The sequence below is a fragment of the Pygoscelis adeliae genome, unplaced genomic scaffold (assembly GCF_000699105.1).
Source record: "Pygoscelis adeliae isolate BGI_AS28 unplaced genomic scaffold, ASM69910v1 Scaffold25, whole genome shotgun sequence".
Lineage (NCBI taxonomy): Eukaryota > Metazoa > Chordata > Aves > Sphenisciformes > Spheniscidae > Pygoscelis > Pygoscelis adeliae.
In genome coordinates, this window is record NW_008824808.1 from 4,205,460 (window position 1) to 4,217,700 (window position 12,241).

At 40.9% G+C, this 12,241-nt stretch overlaps 1 protein-coding gene across 2 annotated transcripts in view; it reads right to left on the bottom strand.

The window, feature by feature from the left end:
• RARB (retinoic acid receptor, beta) overlaps positions 1-12,241 on the bottom strand; it is a 214,142-nt gene that overhangs the window by 82,551 nt on the left and 119,350 nt on the right. Inside the window, exon 1 of one of the 2 annotated variants that reach the window (XM_009324187.1) lies at positions 11,650-12,235. The exons of the other annotated variant lie outside the window; for it this stretch is intronic. Coding sequence (XP_009322462.1) covers positions 11,650-11,806 — 157 coding nt within the window. The 5' untranslated portion in view covers positions 11,807-12,235. Of the gene's footprint in view, positions 1-11,649; positions 12,236-12,241 lie in introns of those variants that run through there. 2 annotated transcript variants of the gene reach the window in all.

Sequence of the window (12,241 nt, forward strand, 5' to 3'; positions counted from 1 at the left end):
GAATTAGTAAAATGGCATGGGATTGTTAGTTAGACATCACTGTTTTTAATTTCTTAGTATTTGCCCAAGTCTGACAACGGTACAGCAGCATATAATTGCCCAAAACTGTAATACACCTAGGTAAGCTTTCCAGAGAATAAGTTTAGTGTGCTTTCCTTAACTTCCCTTTCTAAGGTTTGATCCTGTTTTGTCTCGCATTACATGGACCTCTTGGAAATTTTGGGAAATCTTACTAGTTCTTTTTCCACACTTTAACCCAACAGATATGACACATTTGTCATCCAAAGAGATTGTTATAAAAATAATAAATAAAAAAAGAGTAACCTCTGAACCCGAGAGATGCTCTCTGAGAAAACTCACCTCTGACCAATTTATCCTGGGATCAACCCCTGTGGGCAATCTCAGTGCATGGGCAATCCCAGTGGGACAGGGGCACATTTTGGAAAGCTCTACACCACCCAGGCACAAGGGAGACCCCGCTGTTTCACAGCACCCCTGGCATCTGCAAACCAGTTTGCCTGTTCTCTGCCTTCTATTGTTTCCTGAGATAAGCAGGGCCCCAGTGAACAATTAAAGCTTTCAATAAATAATCTGTAAGCACATTCATTTGATTTACTGTTATTTGATACAGCAGTTAGTTTCAATGGGGCAGTTACTATTGATCACATAAAGTACTACAGACAAACATGAAACACTTCCAGAACTCCATGGATTATTACTCTTTATCTGCCACTCATCTGGGTTACTTGTAATGGTTGCAAAATTTAAAATCAATAACAACAATTAGCTTTCTGTATACTCTCAGGAATGAATCATGTGAAATATGTTTTGTTACAAAAATGAACGGCCGGAGAGCTTGCAAACATGAAAGACCCTTGCAAGTAGCAAAACTCTAAAACCATTTCTCCTGGTATGATAAAGCATCCAATAAAGAGGGTGAAGAAAAGAAAAAATACAGTATTTTAAATGCACCTGCACGCATACACACAATTATAAAAGGGTACTGGTAAGATTTTTAAACAAAATCAAAGAGATTTAGGAATACAACTTTCAACTAAGCTGGTGAGAAAGAAGCACCAAAACTTTCCTTAGAAAATTCTACTGCAAGCCCTACAATTTCATACTCACTCCTTGACCTCTAAAGGATTTTTGGGTTGTTAACAATGGCAGGACTTGCTCCTGTGTAGGGACTTGAAAACATAGGAAAAAAAGGTCTGACTCTTCCCACTAGCTTTTACTGGAAAGTCTATCACACACACACAAAAAGGTATCTAAGTGTAAGAAATTAAAGCAAAATGAAATTAACAGAGCTGGAAACTGATTGTAAGGGATATACGTTGAAAAACACCTTTTCTCTTAGCTTCAGATTCATATAAATTAGTTGTGAATCTAATGAAAAGCATGGAAGTAACAGTATTTTAAGATCTCTGCTAGAGTAATAATTCTAGATAATTAAAATGCAAAGCAATAAGAGAAATGTTTTATCATTAAACTGTAACCAGAGCTCTGTGTGAAATCATCCATTCAGAAGACTTGTTTTTCATCAATTATTTGTTATTTATCTGATGTAAATATAAGAAGGTCTAATTAAAATGTATGACTCCTTATGCAGCTTCTTGTCATTAAGACCTATGAAAGCATTCTGAAGACCATAATGAAATAATTATGTTTGCCTTTAAGAATCCTCTTCAACAACACATGGCAGTGCTACACTAAATTAAAACATCAGGAACTAAATTTCTCTTGCATCTATTTCCATTTTCACTAATTATACCCCCAAGCTTTCCAATAGACCAGGCCCTAAAATTCTTTTGAAGCTGAAACAGCCTAAGGAACAGCAGCCTTTTCATAGTAATGGACTTTGATGAAGAAACAAAGGTAATGCAGCCCTGGAAGCATTAATATTTCAAATAGAGTTATCATGTGAAAATATGTGTTTATTTGAAAAAAGGGGAAAAGACTGTTGGTAAAGAGCCAAATACGTGTTCCAGGGAAACCGATACTCTGATTTAATCTCATTTAATTGCGTCATTCCTTCCTCACCTCTTTTCGTCAGAGTATTTTCTTGTTCTGCACAGAAATTAAGGTTAGCGAAAGCATAACAAACATGGTATTACTGGGCAGTATCAGTGTATTGTGCTGTAACTAAGCTCTGCTTTCACATTTTAGTAAAGGTGGAAACAGCCCCTGTGAACAATTGCAGCGTTCATACTGGACGCCATTTCAGGGAGAGGGGAACAGCTATTTTCCCAAACCGTGTCCAGACATGCAGTGCTTCCCAACACATAGCTCGTGCTTCAACCATGAAGTCTTGCAGGACCTCTCCAAAACACAGAGAAAGGAAAGGATTTGGATAAGAAAAAAAACACAGAAGGATGTGAGTCAGCTCTGACTTCTTGCAGGCAGCCGAAGGCTTCGTTTCAAAACTTCGGAGAGATAATGGATCCTTATTGGCGTGGTCTCAGAGAAGTGAATGTGGCAATACATGCAAAGCGTAGAAAGACGAGCAGTTCACATACCTAACCTGCATAGCATGTGATGATATGCACAACTAGAAAAACACAGCCGGAATGTGCTCTCTGAACTGAGAGAGGAAGGCTGAGGTTCACTGGGGAACAAGGACTTGGAAAAAGTATATTCTTCTGTTAGCCCCCCTCATCAAAGACACTTTGCATAAATATCTGAAAGACATAGGTAATGTGCCATTTGTTCTGCATTTTACATCTTCGTGCTCAAAGTGTAAGATGAAAACAGAAGGATCTTTAAGACAGACAGGTCTCCGAGACTTTCCAGCCAGCCACTAAGGAGGATCTGACATATACCCTGATCCAGGAACTTATAAAATTTCTTCCTCAAATGAATGAAAAGAGCAATCCAAACAACAAAGCAATGCAAAGGAATACTCTGAAAGATGAAGGGAAAAAAGGAAAACCTCCTCAGACCAAAAGTTGAGAGGCAGAAGTATGAACAACTGCTTAAAAACAAACAAACCAACCCCCCTCAGGACCTGATCTTAACAATAAAAAAGCTCACACACGCGTGACTTTTTTAACCAGTCCTTTGACTTGTGCCCCAAGCCAAAAGCACAGACTGGTGGATCAGTGCTCTCCGCTAGGAAGGGAAGGCTGGTAGAGAAGATAGGAACTTTGATGAGAGCAACCCAGAGACTTGTGCAAAAAACCGCAGAGACACGAGCTTTGGGGCGCACAGGCATTTCCCTGCGCCTGAACCAGGGTCCTGGGGAAAGCATCCGCCTGTGGATCAACTGCCTCCGCGGCCGCAGCCCTTGCCAACAGTACGGTTTGGGCAGGTATCGCCAGATGGCACTGTGACACAGTTTTCCAAGTCCTTTTTCTTCGTGTGCGAGTGAATGTTCAGTCTTGGAAAGACAGGCAGCGCCGGTCTTTGTTGTGGGTTTTGGGGTACAAGATGAGGAATAAATGAGGCGCTTGGGAGACAGAGAGAGGTGGGCGGCAGAGGAGCCTGCTCCCTGCCCCGGTCTCTGCCCACGGCCGTTCCCTGAGCGCCGGTGCAGGAGGTTCCGAGACCCCTAAAGTCAGGGTATGGCTGCGCCGTGCCTGAGCACCTCTATCCCAGATCAGTTATTTGTGAACAAGCAAAATAGTTAGATCAACTCAGATGCTGTTACATCCGCTTATCAGGCAGGAACAGGAGTGATTCTGGTACAAGGCTAGAAGATGACAAGGAAGTCTCGTAGGAAGAGAGATACGCATCTCTATATGATGTGCTGCTGTGCCACCAGCCAGCTTGGCAGAGGAGACTACTGGAGTGCTGTAATAGCCATTTCAGGAACTCACCACAAGTTGCATTCAGATAAAAAAAAAAATCACAGGATTCGAGAGATTTTTTTGAGTTATTTGACTGCTTTTGTTTTTTTTAATTGACTCATTCCTTCCACTGTTTGTATCTTACGTGTACAAATGGCTTTTCAGGAATGAAGCACCCACTGAAGGAAACCTCAGTTAAATCAAACTGTGGCAGTTGTCTGGTTGGTGCAACACTGGGCAACTTATCTAATTGCTCCACACCTCTGCTATATATCTTTAAAAGGAGAATGATCCTTCTTTCTTTCTAAGAAGAAAAGAAATGTTGGGTGTTCATTGTGCTGAACATCCAGTGCAATGGCATGAGCTTTTACTGTTATTTTGTAAAAGTAGTGGTACATAAATACATTAATGGCTCACTCATACAACCACTTTGTGTCTGAAACTCTTATTAAAATCAAGGATGGAGGGTTGAGTGCATTTAAGTGCTTCACTAGATAAGGCTCTAAAAGACAAAAATATACTTAATTTGTCATTTTATTGCTCAAAGATCCTTGCTAAAAATACAACGTGAGCCTGGAGAAAAATATTATGGTTCAATGGAAAGAGATCATCCAAACCATTAAAAGAAACTAAGCGGTGCTAAAACACCTCCTTGTTGCGAGACATTTCTCTGGCCTTTTTCTTAGGGGATGCACTTAGAGGGTAAAATGTAAGTCACTGAAAGTGCATAAAACGGAAATCCCTCCAAACTATGGATGGACTTTAACATCATGTCCTTAGCAGTGAAGATCCAGAGCACTCTGAGAATTTATAAATACTCATTCAAGCTTTAACCTATTAAACCTATACAAGTGTTGCTTGCATGTGTATATTTAACTTACAGAGTTTTATAATATTCAGTTTATATATGGTATAAGCAGGGGAAAGAAAAATCACCTTGTCCAAGGGGAACAGAAGGTATATTATATACTCTGTGTCTAGGATTCTTTACACAGACTTGCTGGATTATATTTCCATCTCTCTTAACAAAAGTATTTGAAGAAGCTGTAAGGCTCAAACAGAACGCTCAAAGAAAGTGGGGTCAGTTATATCAGGGCTGGCATTAGTTTGTTGAAAGTTTTTTTCCTACCCGCTCCCAAATAAAGGGACAAAGAAGTGAACATTGTGGGAATGTGTTTCTAAACCACATGATATCCTTATCAGATTGTCATGTACAAGGGAGGTTCTCACACAGGGACCCCATGCTGGTGAGCTGCAGTGAGCTGCCCCATCACATGATGCAAGTTCTCCGCTCCTATTCAGATTACTGAAATGAGCTGAAGGAAGCTAGATTTTCCCTCCCTCCCCCCCAAAATAAGCAAAATGCACAGTGACCACAGTCATATTAATTCGCTGCCACTGGGAAAACAATCCAGAGCAGCTGCTAATGATGAGTGAGTACATGAAGAAGATAATCTAGCTATTAAAATCTATACCACAAGTTTGAAACTGTCTCAGAATAGTATCTGATGAGCCGACTTTAACGCAAGGAAGCAAACAGAGAATCGGAGAAATCTGAGTGTCAGACAAAATACAGGGAAAAAACCTCAGTTTGTGGTTTTAATGTGGAATTCTGCAAACTTGACTTGTAAATTCATAGAAAGAGAGTAACGTCCTCTTATAAACAAGTTCTACTTTGTTTTATAAGTGTCTCTATTTCCACTGTTAATGTTGTGAGCTCTGTCATTGAATTACTTTTTCAGATAGTTTGGGGGAAGTGGGAAAGTCTTTTAAAAAATTTTAATATTAAATGAAGGTTCTAAATAGTATTTGGTCATTTAAATATGTGGCCTGTTTTTAAAAGTGCTGAGGGAGCTCCTAGATGCTCAGCATATTTGGAAATGAAGCCATGAAATGTGGATTTAGGATGCTAACTTTAGGCTACTGTTTCTGACATTCTTAACTTTTGAAACACATTTGCTCATGCAATGACGGATTAATAAAATCCCAGACTTCAGATTACTTTTTAGAAGACAGTTTAAAATCCACATTTTTGGATGAAAGTTGTTTACTGATTACAATTAGGAGGAACAGCTAAGATTACTGTGACCGAAAGACTGCACAGAAGAATCATTCCCACATGATACCAGTTTGTTTATTTTGTACCTAGAATATGGTTCTCATAAAAAGGCAGCAGCAGATGAAAGACATTACTCTTGGTTTGCCTGCTACAAAATCCAGATTTGCTACCCTCCTGCTTTTTCTTGCAGTACAGAGAAAATGATTATTCTGTTATTTTAGAACAGTTTTGAGCATTTCGTGGCTTGTATTTTCGTAGTTCCATTTGGTTCGAAAGGGCTTGGATTTCAGCAAGAAGTGGCATGGGTCACACTGCATGGGGACAGACTTCATGCACGTGAGCAAAGGTCAAAATCAATCATAGCTTTGTATTTCCAGGCCTATTACTTTTGGCAGTTTACCCTGCCAGAAGAGGCTAAAGTATTTGCTTCCCAAAAGGAGTAAACATCAATAGGGGGCAGGAATATAATCAGCTTCTCAGCCACGCAGCAATGAGAAATGAGGGAAAAGGATCTCCCTCCTCGCCGTAGCCATGAAGCCATCTAAACGTTAGATGCAACATTTTCAGCAAAAAGTTGAAAGATTTCCCAGCACAGTGACTTGAAAAGGACAATAGGCCTATTTAGGCAATTATATTATGCAGGCTTTGTTATTAGGCAGCCCTGCTCAGTCCCAGAAAGTCTGGATAATCAAAAGTGTCCAAGTACAGGAAGGGGAAAAGTACAACCCCACCCTCCCGCACAGCCGCTGCCAGGACCTCTGGATTTGAAGGGTAAAGTCTATTTACCGAAGCTCCTTGGCCATTTTATACATCAACTGATATCCTTCCTCATGGGGCTGCGTGCTACAGCCTAGCGAAGCTCTGGAAAGCCCTCCGAAACCACAACTAATTTGGCCCCAGCCGCCCGCCCCTGTAAATTCGCTGCTCAGAGGCTGCTGCCAGCCCCCTAGGCAGAAACTGCAAGGGGGAGAGGGATGTTCCCCCCTGCTCGCACGCATACCAGCGCCGGTCCCCACGGCCAAACAGATCTGGAAACTCATCGCAGCTGTGCTCTGCTTTTGAGGTCTCAATAGGATGGGGCATGGCGCGGCCGACCGTGGCAGACAGCAGTCCTCCTGAGCACAATGTCCCTTTCACAACCCCGCTCCCAAATCTAAATGCTGGCTGGGTAACACAGCCGCAGTTCATCGGCTGCGTAAAGGGCGGTGTATAAATTAGACCTGAGCAAAAACAGTCACTTGGGGCGTTTAGGGGAGGTGGAAGCATAATCCGCCGACTGGGGCGCCTCGCTCCCCGTGCACCCCCGAGCAAAGCCCCTTAGCTCGGCCGGGCTGCGGTGCAGGCGTGACGCACACATGGTTAACGAAGACAGCTCAGCAGTAAGTGAGGATTTAACTGGATGTGAGGATGACTAACTTCGCTGTCTGAAACATTATCTCTCTCTTTCAACTCCTTAACTTTGCCGTAACCCTCTTCGAGGCAGCGCCGCGCCAGCCTGGCTTTGTTCTGACAAGTTGCACCTTTGCTGCACAGGCTCATTAGGCAAGCAGGGAGTCACCCAAAGATACACCGCTTTTCCTCCAAGCTTATCCCACCCTGACTTCACCAGCGAACGCCTCTCATCATTTTTGTCTGTAGGAGTTTTTGACAGCGGTGCGTGTCCATTAGAGTTTTCCTGTGCCAGCAGCTGAATCAGGCTAACTGTATCAGAGTCTACGTAGAGAACAGTTCTCATTTCAATTAATTTGAAGAAAAATATCCTCGTGCAATTTTTTTTTTTTTTTGAATGAAGGGGATCAGAAACAAACACTTTTCATCACATATTTCAGGGCATTAAGCTACAAGTATAAAAATTTAAACAAAGACTGTGTCCCTAAGCAAATCAGTCCTAGTGATTTAGCTGTAAAGTTTATAGACGAACTTTAAAGAAAATAACCTGGTTCAAACAGATCTTGCCTTCTGGGCACTAGCAAACACACCTGCAGCAATTTGATACTTGGGAATGCAGATTACAAGTCCTTCACTTCAAAATGTTTGTTTTTAAATTCAGAAAGATGAAAGAAAATAAAGTACTGAGCTTTTTTCTGTTGAGCACAGATGTTTCCAGTATTTCCAGTGCTTGCAGGGAACGAGAACCTGACCCAAACATCGCAATAATCTGGAATTCAGAAGGAAAACGCATGCCTTCTGGAGTTCCATCTTCACGAACTTTCTGAAAGTTAATACCTGCTAGATCCTCTCTGGGCAAACACTTCCCACCAAACTGAAACAAGAACTGTATACTACAAGAGCCTCGACATCCTATTACATTCTGCTACCATATCCATAACTTTTGCCTTCATCAAATTTCTTGTTCTTCTAAACCTAACAAAATGCGGTAGGCAGTAGTCTTCTACTCGATATAATTAGCTGAAACACTACATACTGCCAAACAAACTTACTCTTGTTTTGGGCCTGCTCATTTGTTTTTTTTGCCCATTTAATTAATGACGCCTAAAGAAGATTTTTTTAATAGGCTTTTACAAGACCAAAGGAAAATTGCCATTCCTTGCAGCTCTTTCTCTCTCACGGCCTGTCCCATTCCCACTTCCACAGTATTCAGTTAGCTCACGTTTCACCAAAAGTTACTTGTTTTCTCTCAGTTTGTTGTCGCTGCATTACAAGGGAGCAGAAAATTCTACCGTACTTAAAAAAGTATAAATTAGTCATTCTTGCAATCTTACCTCTTTTGTCCTCTTAAGAACTATTCTCATCTAATTCGATTATACTGACCTGATTTTTACCTTATGAGAAAAGGAGTGAGAATGACTCATGATTAAAAGCGCAGTCGGTTCTGCTCTCATTTCTGAGTCCGTAATTTTCTTTGCAGATAAATACTTCCTTTTTAAACCTATAACAATATAACTAATATCACATAAAACATAAACACATATGAGTGCAAGATCAGGTTTTTTTTTGTGTACTTGTAACACATCTTGCAATATACAGTGGCTAACGTTTGGGTTGCAACCCATAGCAGGTTTTTCCTCCCACAGGGAGGGAGGAAAAAAATACCACACAAGTTAAGGTCATGTTTGGGTTGCGCCTTACCCTCTATTTTTACTTTGCAGACCCTCGTGGACTAGAAAATTTGCGATGCTGCAGGAGTGTACTTGCTTAGTGAATCGTAACGGGATTAACATACTGAAGATGTACTGAAGTTGGAGACCTACAGCATTCTGCCCTAACCCCTGCAATGGCCAGTTTTGCCAGTGTTTCAGTCAAAACCCTGATGCTGCCTGGGATTGTTACTGGCCTGTTCAGAGCCTGCACTATCCATGTATTAGTCCCTCAACAACCATTTACCTTTTACTCTACAATCACGTCTCTATCAAAGCAATATTTCTAAGGCCTAAAGCAATGGCTGCAGGTGTACCGCTTTTACGGCAGAGCCAAAAATAAAACAACAAACTAGTCCAAAACCCCTCGCTATTACACGTCTAATAATTTCGAAATTTGGCTACGATTACATTCCATTAAATCACAGAGGTCTTCCTAAAAACAGGGAATCAGGAAACATGTGAATCAGAATCAAACATTGCTATCTTTGTATTTATAAGCACGGGAGCAACATTTAAACCATTAAAAGCTTTCTGGACCACAAAAATTCTGGTTTTGTCATTATTTTCAAGAGATGCAAGGTAAAATCTTACATGTTGAGAGAATTTTAGTGTTTCATAATCCATTTACATATATTTACCCACACACATGAAGTGTTTACACTTTCTTCAAAATTAAAAACAAAACTTGCTCTAGAAATCAAACAGAATTCTTCATTTGGACCCTAACTAAATTGCTTTTCCACATTTCTCTACCATTAACTTTTACAGTTCAAATTACAACCACCATATTATGATTCAGGTTTCGGCCTGATTTTAAATTCCCATGCAGTAAAGATTAATCCTATTGCTTACAAAGTTACAAGACTGGATTCCTGAATGCATTTGCCTGTATTTTTTATTTACTCTTGTTAATATGAGTTTCTTTGATTAGCTAAACTTTGCTGTTACCAACACTCGTCTCTTATCACAGGCCCTAGGCAAATGACATATTTACCACTCATTCCATTCTGATAAGGGTAATCCTGTGTTTAACTTGCCCAAGAACAAACACCATATATTTTGTTTTTAAGAATCTTGCTTCTAGGTATTAACAACATACAAGAGAATGAGCAGGACATTTTTAAACCAGAAGTTATTTAAAGAATACTTTGCGAATGCAAGCTTTTAACGACAGCACATGCCTCCTACTCCAGGAAAGTTTATTTAATTCCAAGTTTCCGCAATATCACTGCTGAAGTTATACTAAAGTTTAAAACATGGAAGGAGGAAAACACATTTTTAGTAAAACATCTCTTTTGGGGTTCCCCCCCCCCAACTGAAGCTCTCCCATAGCTAGTAACATTATTTTGAAGTTTAAGCTTTGTTTCATATCTTGTTTGAAGCATTTTGAAAACAGCGCAGAGAAAATAAACATCCCATGCTGAACTTCACAGTCTAATTTTAATTGTAAAGACATCAAAACATTTGCAGTGTTGTAGGCTGGTAGTCACTGATTTTTACAATTCTGTTTTCATTACTCAACCCACACAAAACGTCATATGGTGACTGAAAACTTTTGAGCGGAGTGAAAAACACACTATTTCACCAAACATTTTTTAATTTATTTTTCAATTCCCCCTCCACCCCCTTGAGATAAACCGTATTGAAGGGAAAACAGTTCTAATTCCTAGGTAACTTTTTAGCATACGCAAAACAAAAATTTCAAACAGAATTATATGGTTAATAGTGTACTGAAGTGCCCGAGAGCGTGCTAAAAACATTTTGATAGATAGCCAAGTCATTTATCTAAATCACTGTCAGAGCAGTGAAGCATCCTGCAAGCTTTTATGCAGAGTATAAGGTGATGCTTTCTGGCACTTTTTGTCATTTCTCAAACTTGAAACTGTGGTGTTAAAATACTGCCATTATTTACCATTATGTATTTCAGCAACAAATCAAAGCCCTATAACATAATAATACATTTTTCAGGAGCGTCCTACCACTAACTCTCCCTCCTCCGTTAGCAGTGCAACGCTGCCCGAATCTCAAGGTATAGAAATAATTGATGGTTAAACTCAAAGGGTGTTCACAGTAAGTAGTTTTCTAGCAAAACAGCAACTTCTTAGAGCAACAAAGTGAAGAAGAAAGGTGGCAGCAAGGTCAGTACAAAGAAATATTGCCTTTTCTTAGGAAACTTAAAACTACTGTCTGATTTTTGGAATGGCACCTACCCACTGCAATTCCACGTCTTTGCAAGAACCGTACAGAGCAGCATTTTAATTGCTTGGCTGCTCTGCTAAAATGCACTTCGAGACAACATGCATCCAGATTATCAAACGTGCTACAAAATTAGATTAAGGAGGCAAACTAAAAAAACTACCACAGAGATGACATGTAAATTCGTCCTTTACTGGTTGGAGTTTTGCAAGTATTTGCTGTGTTATATTATAATTTTATGTGTTCCTGCTTGGCTCCACAATCGTTGTTAGGATCAATATGCTACATGAGAAGGGATAAACAGAAAGCAGCCCGGTGCTTCTTTCCTTTTTCCTTTCTTGCCAAAAGGAGAAAAATAGCTTGCAAACCGCATTTTGCACAAAAGCTCCCCCCACCCCTCATTACCCCTGCGCTTAATTACAAGTATTTTTTTAAAATACATGCAAATAATTAATAATAATAATAATAATTGCTTTAAAGTGGAAAAATAACAGTTGGGACCTACATTGAGCACTGTGCCGGTGTTGCCACTCTGTTTGTGCCAATCCACTGAAGCATGCTTTGAGAGCCTTCTCCTGGAGCATGCAGGAAGACGGACTCGCAGTGTAGAAATCCAGCATCTGAGCAGGGCTCACTGCTAGAACATCCATACAGTCAAACATGATTCCCCCTGCACAGAATGCCTGCAAAAGTGCTTTCCTCTAGGTGTGGAGGAAAATGGCACATAAAAGTACACCCAACTCCATCAAACTCTGCCCCTTTTTTGGCACGTAGGCTGTTGGTCTTTTTCCCAGACCAGAATCATGAATTATGACAGACAACACAGCTAAAAGCCTGTAATTGATCCAAATGATCATTTACCATTTTCCAGGCTGCCCAGCCAAGCCAGCAAGATGGGGGGAAGCGAGCCGCATTCCACGGTTTAGCTCCCATCAATTTCCCCCAAAATGTCTTTAGAGCCAGTCCCGCTCCCCGGGCGCTCGCCGGGTGCGTGCCGCGTCCCGCGCCGCGCCGATCGCCCGCCTCCCCGGGATGAAACGGCTCCGGTAGGGGCGCCGGAGGCCCCCCGGCCCCGGAAGGAGGCTTCTGGCCTTGTG